At 38.1% G+C, this 12473-nt stretch overlaps 1 protein-coding gene across 7 annotated transcripts in view; it reads left to right on the top strand.

Annotated features, from left to right (window-relative positions):
- Window positions 1-12194, top strand: part of OGA (O-GlcNAcase) — a 38832-nt gene extending 26638 nt beyond the window's left edge. For all 7 annotated transcript variants that reach the window (XM_058187497.1, XM_058187498.1, XM_058187502.1 and 4 more), the window contains 3 exons: window positions 848-1040; window positions 3409-3568; window positions 10166-12194. In XM_058187497.1, the coding sequence (XP_058043480.1) occupies window positions 848-1040; window positions 3409-3568; window positions 10166-10302 (490 nt within the window). In that variant the 3' untranslated portion in view covers window positions 10303-12194. The remainder of the gene's footprint in view (window positions 1-847; window positions 1041-3408; window positions 3569-10165) is intronic.
- Window positions 12195-12473: the final 279 nt, after the last annotated feature.

Below are 12473 nucleotides of genomic sequence, written 5' to 3'. Positions count from 1 at the left end.
TAGTCTCATTCTATTTGTATATTTTACAAAGTCAACTTACTGCCCCCCCAACAATCTGGGTCCTCATTTTACCTACCTTATAAAGGATGGAAGGCTGAGTCAACCTCTGGCCGGGATTGAACCTGCAGTAATTGCAGGCTGCTGTGTTCTAATAACAGGCCCAAATCTTCTATTACTAGTCCACCTCTGGAACTTAATATTAGAATGCTGAGTTCAGCAAAAAATTGGTACAAAAGGCAGATATTTTATAAAAAAATTTATTTTATAAAAATAAAAAATTGCTTTCATGTTACCCTAGTATTATATTTTAGGGGGAAAGAGATTGTTCTGCTATTGTTTAGTAGATCTAGCTTTACTGTTTTATTTGTCCTTTCCCTTTTCATGCTCGGTCCAGAATTTCAAGTTTAAGAAATGGCAGATCTGTTTTCTCATTATCTAAGGTAGCTTTCTCCAAATGCTCTTTAAATCCACTTTGGCGTGGATTTTCATGAACTGATATGGCCTCATCTTCTCTTTTTGTCAATACCTTTACAGTGGTTTTTTTTTCAAAATTTCCCATAAGATATTACCAGATCCTTTAAGTTTTGAATATCCGGTTTCATTAGAAAGTATAACACATACTCTACTGGGGCCTAATGTTTTTACTTTGAAGGTATTGTATAATATGCACAGTTTTTATTGATTTCATTCATTAATTCATATCTTCCAGATTTTGTTCCGATGCATTATATCAGTGGTTCTTCTTTTCTGTAGATAAGTTTTGCGACTGTTGTCTGTTATTTAATATAGTTTTTGTAATTTGAGTTTTTGTTGCTTTTGGTCTCATTCACTACTCCTTTCCTCTCAGGTTGGTGGGTGGCTTGCTTTCCCTGAGTCCAGATTACTGCTTTGTTCTGGAAGATGAAGATGGCATCTGTGGTTATGCACTGGGTACTGTTGATGTAACCCCTTTCATTAAGAAATGTAAAATTGCCTGGATTCCTTTCATGCAGGAGAAATATAGCAAGCCAAGCGGCGATAAGGAACTATCAGAGGCTGAGGTTAGTCATGCCAGCTTATATATGATATGAACAAGTAGCATGATAAATATTTCAGTTCTACTTTGCAGATCCTGTCCAGTGTTAAATTTTAGACTGACAGAGTTTATAAATGCATGTGATAAAAAGTTACTATACATAATTTTTCTCTTTGCCTCAAGAAATCTCTATTAATACATATATCTTCAGTTCACTGTTTGAATTTGAATTGAAGAGATTGGATTTCATTCTTAAAAATTACCTTGAATTATTGTCTGTCATAGCAACCATTTTTATAGGGATATGTAACATTTTCCACAAATGGAGCAGCTAATTTTGAGTGGCCCAGGCAGAAATAATTCAGCATGAGGGGAAATAGGGAAAAAGCCAAGGTCTGCTGGCTGCAGGGATGTAGGAAGGCACAGGGAAAATGAGAACTCTAGTGGAACACAGTTGGTCCTCAATTTACAACAATTTGTTTAATGATTGTTCGAAGTTACAGTGGCACCGAAAAGAGTGATTTATGACCGGTCTTTACACCTCCAGCCATTGCAGCATTTCATGGTCGTGTGATCAAAATTTGGGCACTTGGCAACTGGCATGTATTTATAATAGTTGCACAGTCCTGGGGTCATCCAATCACCATTTGTAACCTTCCCAGCCAGCCTCCGAGAAGCAAAGTCAGTGGGGAAAGCCAGGTTTGCTTAACGCATGACTCTCTTAACAACTGCAGTAACTCACTCAACAACTATGGCAAAAAGTCATACAATGGGACAAAACACACTTAACTGTCTAGTTTAACAACATAAATTTGGGTCTCAATTTTGGTCGTAAGTTGAGGACTACATGTATGCTCTGTTGAAGTACTAAGAGAAGTGAGTATATGCACCAGCATTGCCTTATTTGTTCCTGAATTTTGTTTTTTCCAGAATCAGAACAATGAAGGCATTCTGAGTTTTGCCCATAGACCTACCATAGAAGACAGGATTTTCCAGTTCAGTCTAGTCTAGTCTAGTCTATAACAAATCTATATGGTCATCCATCTGCCTGAACTTGACTTTGGGTGGTGTACTACTAACAATTAAAATAATGTTACAACCATTAAGACAGGTTTTTAAAAAAAACAAGATAGCATGATTGGAACATCCACTTAAACATAGTACAACCATTCTTCCCCAAGGTTGCTAGAAGACCCACATTTTCAGAACCACCAAGTGAGGTTAGCCAAGGATGGGGCCAATCTCACTTCAGGTGGAAATGATGTTCTGCAGAAAAGGCATGTTTTTTTCTGGGTCCCATCTGATAGAACTCTTTAACAGACAAGGCCAACGACATACACCTCCTGTTAGAACCGATGGGATGGGTACATGTGTTCAGGAAGGATATTCCACAAATGATTCTGAATATGTCAGTAGCATAATACTGTCATTGTGCAGTATTGCAAGAGAGCAGACTATGTAATTTGAATCATTTGCAAAAAAATTCCATGGCAGCTGATGAAAATGTTGCCCATTACATGCAAGGTCTGCTCTATCAAGGTTATGAAAACTTTATAGCTTATGCTTTTGTGTGTGCATACCTATGAGTTGAGTGTTGAACATAGTTTTCAAAGGTTGATAGCAATATTTGTAAAAAGGTCTAGGAATCTCTTGACAAAACCTCTGCCTGACAATTTATCATAATATCCTTTAAGTTATTAAGACATTTATATTTAGACATCTGTATATGAGTATGTTTTAGATTAATCATTTCATTATTAAATAACAGCCACCTGCTGCACATATATCTGTCCTTTCCTCCTTCCTTCCAACAAAATCATAAGATAAAAAAAACACTGAAAGTAATGAGGAAACAGAATTGAAATCCTTTGGAAAGGAAGCTAGGAATTAGAATGCATAACAAGAATATGGATAAATAAGCAAAAATAAGCTTCTTAAGGCTTTAACAAAAAGGATTAAGCAAATCTTACTAGCAGCAACGGATGTTAAGGGCATCCATATTCCATAACAATGCTGTCTGCAAGCATTTATGTCTTCAGCTGCTTGCTTTTTTTTCAACAGGTTTTTTCCCCCATTTTTATAAAGGGAATATAAGATTCCTCCTCCTATCCATTCACAAGTAATTATTCAGAGAAAAAACATTCTAAGTGTAAATATTTTTCATGGGGAAGCTCCTGTAGTTTTTCTAGTCTTGAGCATTTAATTTAAAACATGTTAGATCAAATGAAAAGAGGGATACCTTAGCATTCATAGCATTTAGGCAGCATCATTTCTATGTGGTTTGTTCAATGTTTTGGGCTAACAAGATGCTATAACAGCCCTTGTTTAGCAGGTGTGCATAATATTTCTAATGTATACTGTTAATAGTAAAAATATATATTTGTATATTACAGAAAATCATGCTGAGCTTTCATGAGGAGCAAGAAGTTCTGCCAGAAACATTCCTTGCCAACTTCCCATCATTGATAAAGATGGATATTCATAAAAAAGTGACAGATCCAAGCGTTGCTAAAAGCATGATGGCCTGTCTACTGTCCTCTCTCAAGGCAAATGGTAAACTGCTGCTGTTGCTTTTCAGGTTACTAAGGGATTAAGAGCAGTAACTACATTTTGCATTTCCGAAAAGGTTATAACTTTATACCGGGCCATGGCCCTGTACTGGGCCACAGCCTGTTCAAAACAGAGCCGCACAAGCGGGGAGTGAGCACAAGAGCGTACGGCAGGTTGACCTTGTGCACGAAGCTCCCCTTGCTCGAGCGGCAGCCATTTTGTGTTCACATGTGAAACTGCCATCCTGCCAGCAGCATCCACTTGCGCTCGTGCGCTAAGCTCCCTTCATGTGAGTGGCGGACACATGTGCCCACCCTTCACACAAATGAAGCTGCATGTACAAATGAAGCTGCACGCCCACCTGCCACTCACAAGAATATTCCCTCCCACCTGCTTGGCTGCCAAGCCAGAAAAGTTGTGGGCCTGTGCTTTACACACTTAAATATCAGGTGGGGAATGTAAATAATCAAGAATGTGCAAACCATATTCCTTGTTTATTGATACTTCCAGTACAGAGTAATCTAGGTTTGTAATCTAGGAGTGATATGTAATCTAGGTTTAGATTTGAACCTAGGAATGAACCCATCCCATTGGGTTCACAACCTCTAGTGATCACAGAAAAGGAAGCGCAGGACCTATTTCACAGACAAAAGCCACGAAAAGCTCCAGGCCCAGACAAGATAACTTTTTCTTGCTTAAAAGTCTATGCTGACCAATTGGCCCCATCTTCACCCATATCTTCAATAAATCACTAGAGATGTGCTATGTTCCTTCTTGCTTCAAATGCTCTACCATCATCCCAGTGCCGAAGAAGCCCACTATCAAGGAACTGAATGACTACTGACCAGTTGCTTTAACATCTGTAGTCATGAAAGCCTTTGAAAGGCTAGTGCTTTTCTACTTGAAAACCATCATGGATCCGCTGTTAGACCCCTTGCAAATTGCATACCGAGCAAATAGATCAACAGATGATGCTGTTAATATGGCTCTGCACTACATCCTACAGCATCTTGAGTCTCCAAAGACCTATGCAAGGGTCCTCTTTGTAGACTTTAGTTCAGCATTCAATACCATCGTTCCAGACACTCTTCTAACTAAGCTAACCAGCTACAAGTACCTGAACAGACTTGTAAGTGGATCACAAGCTTCATAACAAACAGGAAGCAGCAGGTGAAACTAAGCAGGATCACTTCAGATACCTGTACAATTAGCACAGGGCCCCCCAAGGCTGTGTGCTCTCCCCACTTCTCTTCTTTCTGTATACCAATGACTGTATCTCCAATGATCCATCTGTTAAACTACTGAAGTTCGCAGATGACACAACAGTGATTGGTCTCATTCGAGACAATGACGAATCCGCATATAGACGAGAGATCGAACGACTAGCCTTGTGGTGCGACCAAAACAATCTGGAACTGAACACACTCAAAACTATAGAAATGGTGGTAGACTTTAGGAGAAACCCTTCCATACTTCCACCTCTCACAATACTTGACAACACAGTATCAACAGTAGAAACTTTCACATTTCTAGGTTCTATCATATCGCAAGATCTAAAATGGACAGTTAATATCAAAAACATCATCAAAAAAGGACAACAAAGACTGTTTTTTCTGCACCAACTCAGAAAGCTCAAATTGCCCAAGGAGCTACTGATCCAGTTCTACAGAGGAATTATTGAGTCTGTCATTTACACCTCTATAACTGTCTGGTTTGGTTCTGCAACCCAACAAGACAGACACAGACTTCAGAGGATAATTAGAACTGCAGAAAAAATAATTGCTACCAACCTGCCTTCCATTGAGGACCTGTATACTGCACGAATCAAGAGGGCTGTGAAAGTATTTACAGATCCCTCACATCCTGGACATAAACTGTTTCAATTCCTACCATCAAAACAACACTATAGCGCACTGCACACCAGAACAACTAGACACAAGAACAGTTTTTTCCCGAAGGCCATCACTCTGCTAAACAAATAATTCCTTCAACACTGTCAAACTATTTACTAAATCTGCACTACTATTAATCTCCTCATCATTTCCATCACCAATATCTTTCCACTTATGACTGTATGACTGTAACTTTTTGTATCATTAAGGGTTAAATTGTACCTTATGACCATCATTTATATTGTAAATGTTGTACCTTGATGAAGGTATTTTTTTTTCTTTTTCTTTTATGTACGCTGAGAGCATATGCACCAAAACAAATTCCTTGTGTGTCCAATCACACTTGGCCAATAAATTCTATTCTATTCTTCTATTCTATATGTAATATATATGTTTAAATTACTCTAATGAGTTTCATATGAAACTACTTTCCAAAAATATTTAGAAATAGCAATTGTTCCAGAATTCAATACTTCATTTTCTTACTTGATGCTTGCTATTACTAAGATGAGAAAGACTTATTATTGTGTGCCTCTCTTATCATTATCTTAAAATCTATCTTGGAAAGTCTACTAAGCCATCTGCATCTGAGATTCTATGGGATCAAGAGAGGGTCAGTGACCTTCATGTAGAACTGTGTTCCCAGTTTCCTTAAGTATCTTAGTTCAGATGGACTTTAGCTTTTTAATTTCCTTTGGAGTTGTAAATACTAAAAGAATAGAATAGAATAGAATAGAATTTTTTATTGGCCAAGTGTGATTGGACACACAAGGAATTTGTCTTGGTGCATATGCTCTCAGTGTACATAAAAGAAAAGATACGTTCATCAAGGTACAACATTTACAACACAATTGATGGTCAATATATCAATATAAATCATAAGGATTGCCAGCAACAAGTTATAGTCATACAGTCATAAGTGGAAAGAGATTGGTGATGGGAACTATGAAACGATTAATAGTAGTGCAGATTCAGTAAATAGTCTGACAGTGTTGAGGGAATTATTTGTTTAGCAGAGTGATGGCCTTCGGGAAAAAACTGTTCTTGTGTCTAGTTGTTCTGGTGTGCAGTGCTCTATAGCGTCGTTTTGAGGGTAGGAGTTGAAACAGTTTATGTCCAGGATGCGAGGGATCTGCAAATATTTTCACGGCCCTCTTCTTGATTCATGCAGTATACAGGTCCTCAATGGAAGGCAGGTTGGTAGCAATTATTTTTTCTGCAGTTCTAATTATCCTCTGAAGTCTGTGTTTTTTTTGTTGGGTTGCAGAACCGAACCAGACAGTTATAGAGGTGCAAATGACAGACTCAATAATTGCTCTCTAGAACTGAATCAGCAGCTCCTTGGGCAGTTTGAGCTTACTGAGTTGGCGCAGAAAGAACATTCTTTGTTGTCTTTTTTTAATGATGTTTTTGATGTTAGCTGTCCATTTGAGATCTTGCGATATGATAGAACCCAGAAATTTGAAGGTTTCTACTGTTGATACTGTGTTGTCAAGTATTGTGAGAGGTGGAAGTATGGAAGGGTTTCTCCTAGTCTACCACCATTTCTACGGTTTTGAGTGTGTTCAGTTCCAGATTGTTTTGGTTGCACCACAAGGCTAGTCGTTCGACCTCTTGTCTATATGTGGATTCGTCATTGTCTCGAATGAGACCAATCACTGTTGTGTCATCTGCGAACTTCAGTAGCTTAACAGATGGATCATTGGAGATGCAGTCATTGGTATACAGAAAGAAGAGAAGTGGGGAGAGCACACAGCCTTGGGGGGCCCTGTGCTAATTGTACAGGTATTTGATGTGATCTCGCTTAGTTTCACCTGCTGCTTCCTGTTTGTTAGGAAGCTTGTGATCCACTTACAAGTCTGTTCCGGTACCTGTAGCTGGTTTAGCTTAGTTAGAAGAATGTCTGGAATGATGGTATTGAATGCTGAACTAAAGTCTACAAAAAGGACCCTTGCATAGGTCTTTGGAGACTCAAGATGTTGTAGGATGTAGTGCAGAGCCATATTAACAGCATCATCTGTTGATCTATTTGCTTGGTATGCAAATTGCAAGGGGTCTAACAGCGGATCCGTGATGGTTTTCAGGTAGGAAAGCACTAGCCTTTCAAAGGTTTTCATGACTACAGATGTTAAAGCAACTGGTCTGTAGTCATTCAGTTCCTTGATGGTGGGCTTCTTGGCACTGGGATGATGGTAGGCGTTTGAAGCAAGAAGGAACATAACACGTCTCTAGTGATTTATTGAAAATATGGGTGAAGATGGAGGCCAATTGGTCAGCACAGACTTTTAAGCAAGAAGGAGTTATCTTGTCTGGGCCTGGAGCTTTTCCTGGCTTTTGTCTGTGAAATAGGTCCTGCACTTCCTTTTCTGTGATCACTAGGGGTTGTGAACCCAATGAAATGGGGTCAGTTGTAGGAGGCTTGGCTGTTGTTGGTGTGTCTGAGATGGGGGTTGTGGAGATAGGTGGCTGTAGTTTCCTTTCAAACCTGCAGTAAAACTCATTCAGGTCATCTGCCAGTTGTTGATTACCTTCTGCCTGGGAAGGAGGTTTGCCATAGTCGGTGATATTTTTAAGAGTTTTCCACATGTTTGCTGGTTCATTTGCTGAAAACTGATTCTTTAGCTTTTCAGAGTAGCTTCTTTTTGCTGCTCTTATCTCCCTTGTTAGTGCATTTCTGGCCTGATTGTACAGCATTTTATCACCTTTTCTGTAGGCTTCCTCTTTGGAATGTCGTAGCTGCTTAAGTTTAGGTGTAAACCAAGGTTTGTTGTTACTGTGTATTCGCAAGTTCCTTGTAGGTACACATAGGTCTTCACAGAAGCTGACATATGATGTTACAGTATCTGTGAGTTCATCCAGGTCTGCAGAGGTATCTTTAAAAATATTCCAAAGTGCAGTCAAAACATGCCTGTAGCTTTAATTCTGATTCCTCCGTCCAGGTTTTTACTGATTTAATTATTGGTTTTGTGGCTTTAAGTCTTTGCCTGTAAGCAGGTACAAGGTGAATCATGCAATGATCAGAGTGTCCTACAGCTGCATGTGGTAAAGACCGATAGGCATCTTTTAGTGTTGTGTAGCAGTGGTCTAGAGTATTCTTGCCTCTGGTGGGACAATTGACATGCTGAAAGTATTTTGGTAGTTCTTTCCTTAAGTTTGCCTTGTTTAGATCTCCCAAAACAATGGCCAGTGAATCAGGGTGTTTGGCTTCAGCCTCCATGATTTGGTCAGCTAGAGTTCGTAATGCCTTGTTTACACAGGCTTGTGGTGGGACATAAACAGCAATTAGAAGAAATGAGGAAAATTCACGAGGCGAATAGTAAGGTTTGCAGTTGATAATTAGAGTCTCTAAATTGTTGTCACAGAATTTGTAAATTATTTTAAAATCTTGACACCAGTTTCTGCTAATATATAGGCATAAGCCTCCTCCTTTCTTTTTACCAGATGTTTCTGGAATCCTGTCTGATCGTTCAATTTGAAATCCTGGAATGTTCAGGCTGCTATTTTCAATTGATTCATTTAACCAGGTTTCAGAGAAACATAGGACTGCTGAATTGCGAAAATCAGAATAGTATTTGTTTAAGAGGAGTATTTCATCCATCTTATTTGCAAGTGAGCGTATATTTGTTAGGAAAATTGAAGGCAGAGGAGTTTTAATGCGAGTTCTTAGTTTGATTAAGATCCCAGATCGTTTACCTCTTTTCCTTCGTTTCCGTCGTTTGGTTTTTTTAGTAATCCATGGCTCCGTGGGAATTGCCTCCTCCTGTGTTAGAATCTCCTCCGTGTTTGTAAAGACAGGCGGGGATGAGATTAAAGAAAGCTGCTCCTTAAAGAAATGTTCCTTAATTTTTAGCAGATGGTCTCGTGAGTAGGAAATCCGTAGTGAGTCACAGAGAACAATTAGAAATAAAGAAACAATTAGAGAGCATTTCACCGAGGCAGCCTTCGTCGGCGCCATCTTGAAGTTAAAAAAGGCACCTGTTAGTACTATTGCCAGTGAGCTTGTGGAAGATTTGTTTTTATTGACTTTTTGTCATAAACCATTGCAATGCATATTATGCATTGCATAATGCATAATGCATAATGCAATGCATTGCATTGCAAACTGCATATTATGTTTCCAGTCAGAAATATGGACACGGGTTAGTACTTCTTTTAATGTATAAAAAAAGAAACAAAAAGCCCAAGAGGCTATCAGGAACATACTCATCATAGCAAATTCAAGGAGTTGGGGATTAAATACAGAAAACCATCAATTGATAAACCTGACTCTGCAGGTTGAAATTAATGTATCACCTTTGTATGTCTAGAATAGCTTATGTTTCACTTTTTTTTTCTTTAGCTTCTGAGATGGCCTAGGTCCATGATTTAATCGAGGTGCATAATCCAATTACAGGTAGTTTCATATGCCCAAGAAATTTAAACTTTATGTTTTATAGGAAACCATGAAAAAAGTTCCAGAACAGTTTATAAGAGCTCCAGGCATGCCTGAAGTAAATTTCTGGATGCTAGGCAATTTCATGAAGAATGAAAAGCTGATCATTATGCTGTGTATGATTGGAATTTGGATCAAACTATTGGACTCCATGTACAATGGTCTATGCTGTTCCCTGTTCAGTCACCAGTCTAGATTCTCTGTGTTTCTACTCTCTTACCAAATGTCTTCCTTTGATTTTATTCATTTGCAAATCTCTCATTTCCTCTTTTTTAGGCTCCCGTGGGGCTTTCTGTGAGGTGAGACCAGATGATAAAAGAATCCTGGAATTTTACAGCAAGCTGGGATGCTTTGAAATAGCCAAAATGGAAGGTTTTCCAAAAGATTTTGTTATCCTTGGAAGAAGTTTGTAAGGGATTTTTTTTAAGTGAACCTGTTGAGACTGGAGCCAACCAACAGTTGGAGAGTAGTGAGCCTGAGTTTTGTTATTGTCTGCCCTTTCTATGGCAGCAGTCAGCTGGCCTGACAGGAAAGAACCACCTATTACATTCTCCCTTATGCTGCTGAAAACAGTTTGAAGAATGGTTACTGGTCATCATTTCCTGGTCTTACATGAAGTGCCAAGGGATACTGCATATGAAGTAGCTTCATGAAAAGATTCACAAGAATTCTCAAGAGAAGGATTGGGGGCTTTTCCATCTCTGCATACCAGCAGAAGGGTCGACTCCTTTGTATCATGGAATGGGATGCAACACAGAAGTGGGATCCCTGTATAGAGAAACATAGGGAATTGACACAGGTCATTTTATGAAAGATGAACGATAATTCATGGTTGTGTTGGCTGTTTTGCTTATTAGTAAGGAAATGGCCGTCACCTCTAAAGAAAATTGATTAAACTCTGTGCTTTGTAGGGATAAATTGTGCATTTGTCTGTGGCAAAGTCACTCAGTGGCAGAAATGTAAATTTCAGTGTGTAAATATATACATATATAGATATATATCGATATATAAACTTGCTGAATGCTGACGCTTTGTGTTTAATTGTTTTTGTAATTTTTTTGCTTTCCAAAGCAAAGTGATATTTTTTCTGAGACAGCACCTTCAATTTCAAAAAAACAGAGGCTGAGGGTCATATTATTTCTGATCTAGAACTGCTATGTTTCATTCTTTCCTATAATGCCAGTTTGAAAGCTTTTTAAAAGTGCTGATCTAGAGGGATCAATCCTTTAGAGAATAAATTTTCAGAAAATGAGTAAATATTGCTTCCTACCAAGAAAAAAAAAACTAATTGACAGTCACCTCAGTGATAGCTACTGAGTTGCTCACCCGTACTCAGTGGGTGAATAGAAAAATACTACTACGCCCCATTCTTCCCTGTTCAGTCTCATTAAATCAGGGTCTTCATACATATTTGTTACAGACCGGAGCGGGGGTGGTGGAATAGCAAAAAGCACATTTTATATATTATTTAAATGTTACCTAATTTTAATATCACCGCCTGTTCCAAACGTTTAAGGTTTTTACTGCAGTATGACAAACTGTATGGAGCTGTAGGAGGGATGATGGATGCACTTCTTTTATTCTAAGAAGCTGTTAGCCAACATAATGCTTCATTATTTTCACCTACTACAAGAAACTATCTTTTTTATTTCCTTTTAAAACTATTTCTTTTTAGTAAAGATAGAAATTGAACTGATCCTGAGGTTTTTTTAAAAAAAACTTCAAAATATCACACACTTTTTAAATGGCATTTTACTGCCATTTTAATTTGCACCCATTTCATAGAAGCTAGTGTTTGGCCTTAGTTATAATTGCTTATTGATATTTGATTTTCACTGTATGAAAAGCAGAAAATTTTGGCTGCAGCAAATACATTTCATTTGAGGAGCAAAACAATGGACAAAAGGACTTCCATGGGTTTTTTTATGCTTTTGAGTGAATGCTAAACAGTCACTTCATTTGGTTTTAACTGGGCAGCGTGTGTATATACAGTACAGTAGTTGGTTTTACTGCAATTTTGTGGGAAGAGGGCATCTGGATTTTTATACTGTTAACAAATATAAATTTATCACTGTTTAAGTTAATTCTGTGGATCTTGAAAGTTTGAGTCAGTTGCTTGCTCTGTGTATAAAGCATAGCGCTGTCACAACTTTCAGAGTTACGGTATCAGTTTTCATTGCATACATTTAGAATGCAATTTTCATGACTGTCTTTCGATCTGCTGTATCTGTAGCAAAACAACAGACTGTAAAATTGTATTTGGAAACCATGTGAAAAATAGAATAAATTGCAAAGTCAATGTAAAGGCATGTTTTGGTATAATGTTAGAGAATGAGGAAAATTAGTGGAGAAAAATAATTTTCCTATTGTGTTTTATAATTCTCTAATGAATGTATGGTAGCAATGGATAGTTCATATTTTGGATCCACTGTGCAAAATGGATATAGCAAATCTGCCTCTTGTATTCATTTCTCTTGGGCATATTTTTCTGTAAATGCAGATGGACGTTACTAAAGGCTACTGAAGTAGGTGTTTATTCTTATTGAGATTTCACAAATAATATCTTCTAATTTAAAAGAGACTA

The sequence above is a fragment of the Ahaetulla prasina genome, chromosome 6 (genome assembly GCF_028640845.1).
Source record: "Ahaetulla prasina isolate Xishuangbanna chromosome 6, ASM2864084v1, whole genome shotgun sequence".
In the NCBI taxonomy this organism is placed as follows: domain Eukaryota; kingdom Metazoa; phylum Chordata; class Lepidosauria; order Squamata; family Colubridae; genus Ahaetulla; species Ahaetulla prasina.
The sequence above is the reverse complement of the archived record's forward strand: the minus strand, read 5'-3'. Positions and strand labels throughout refer to the sequence as shown.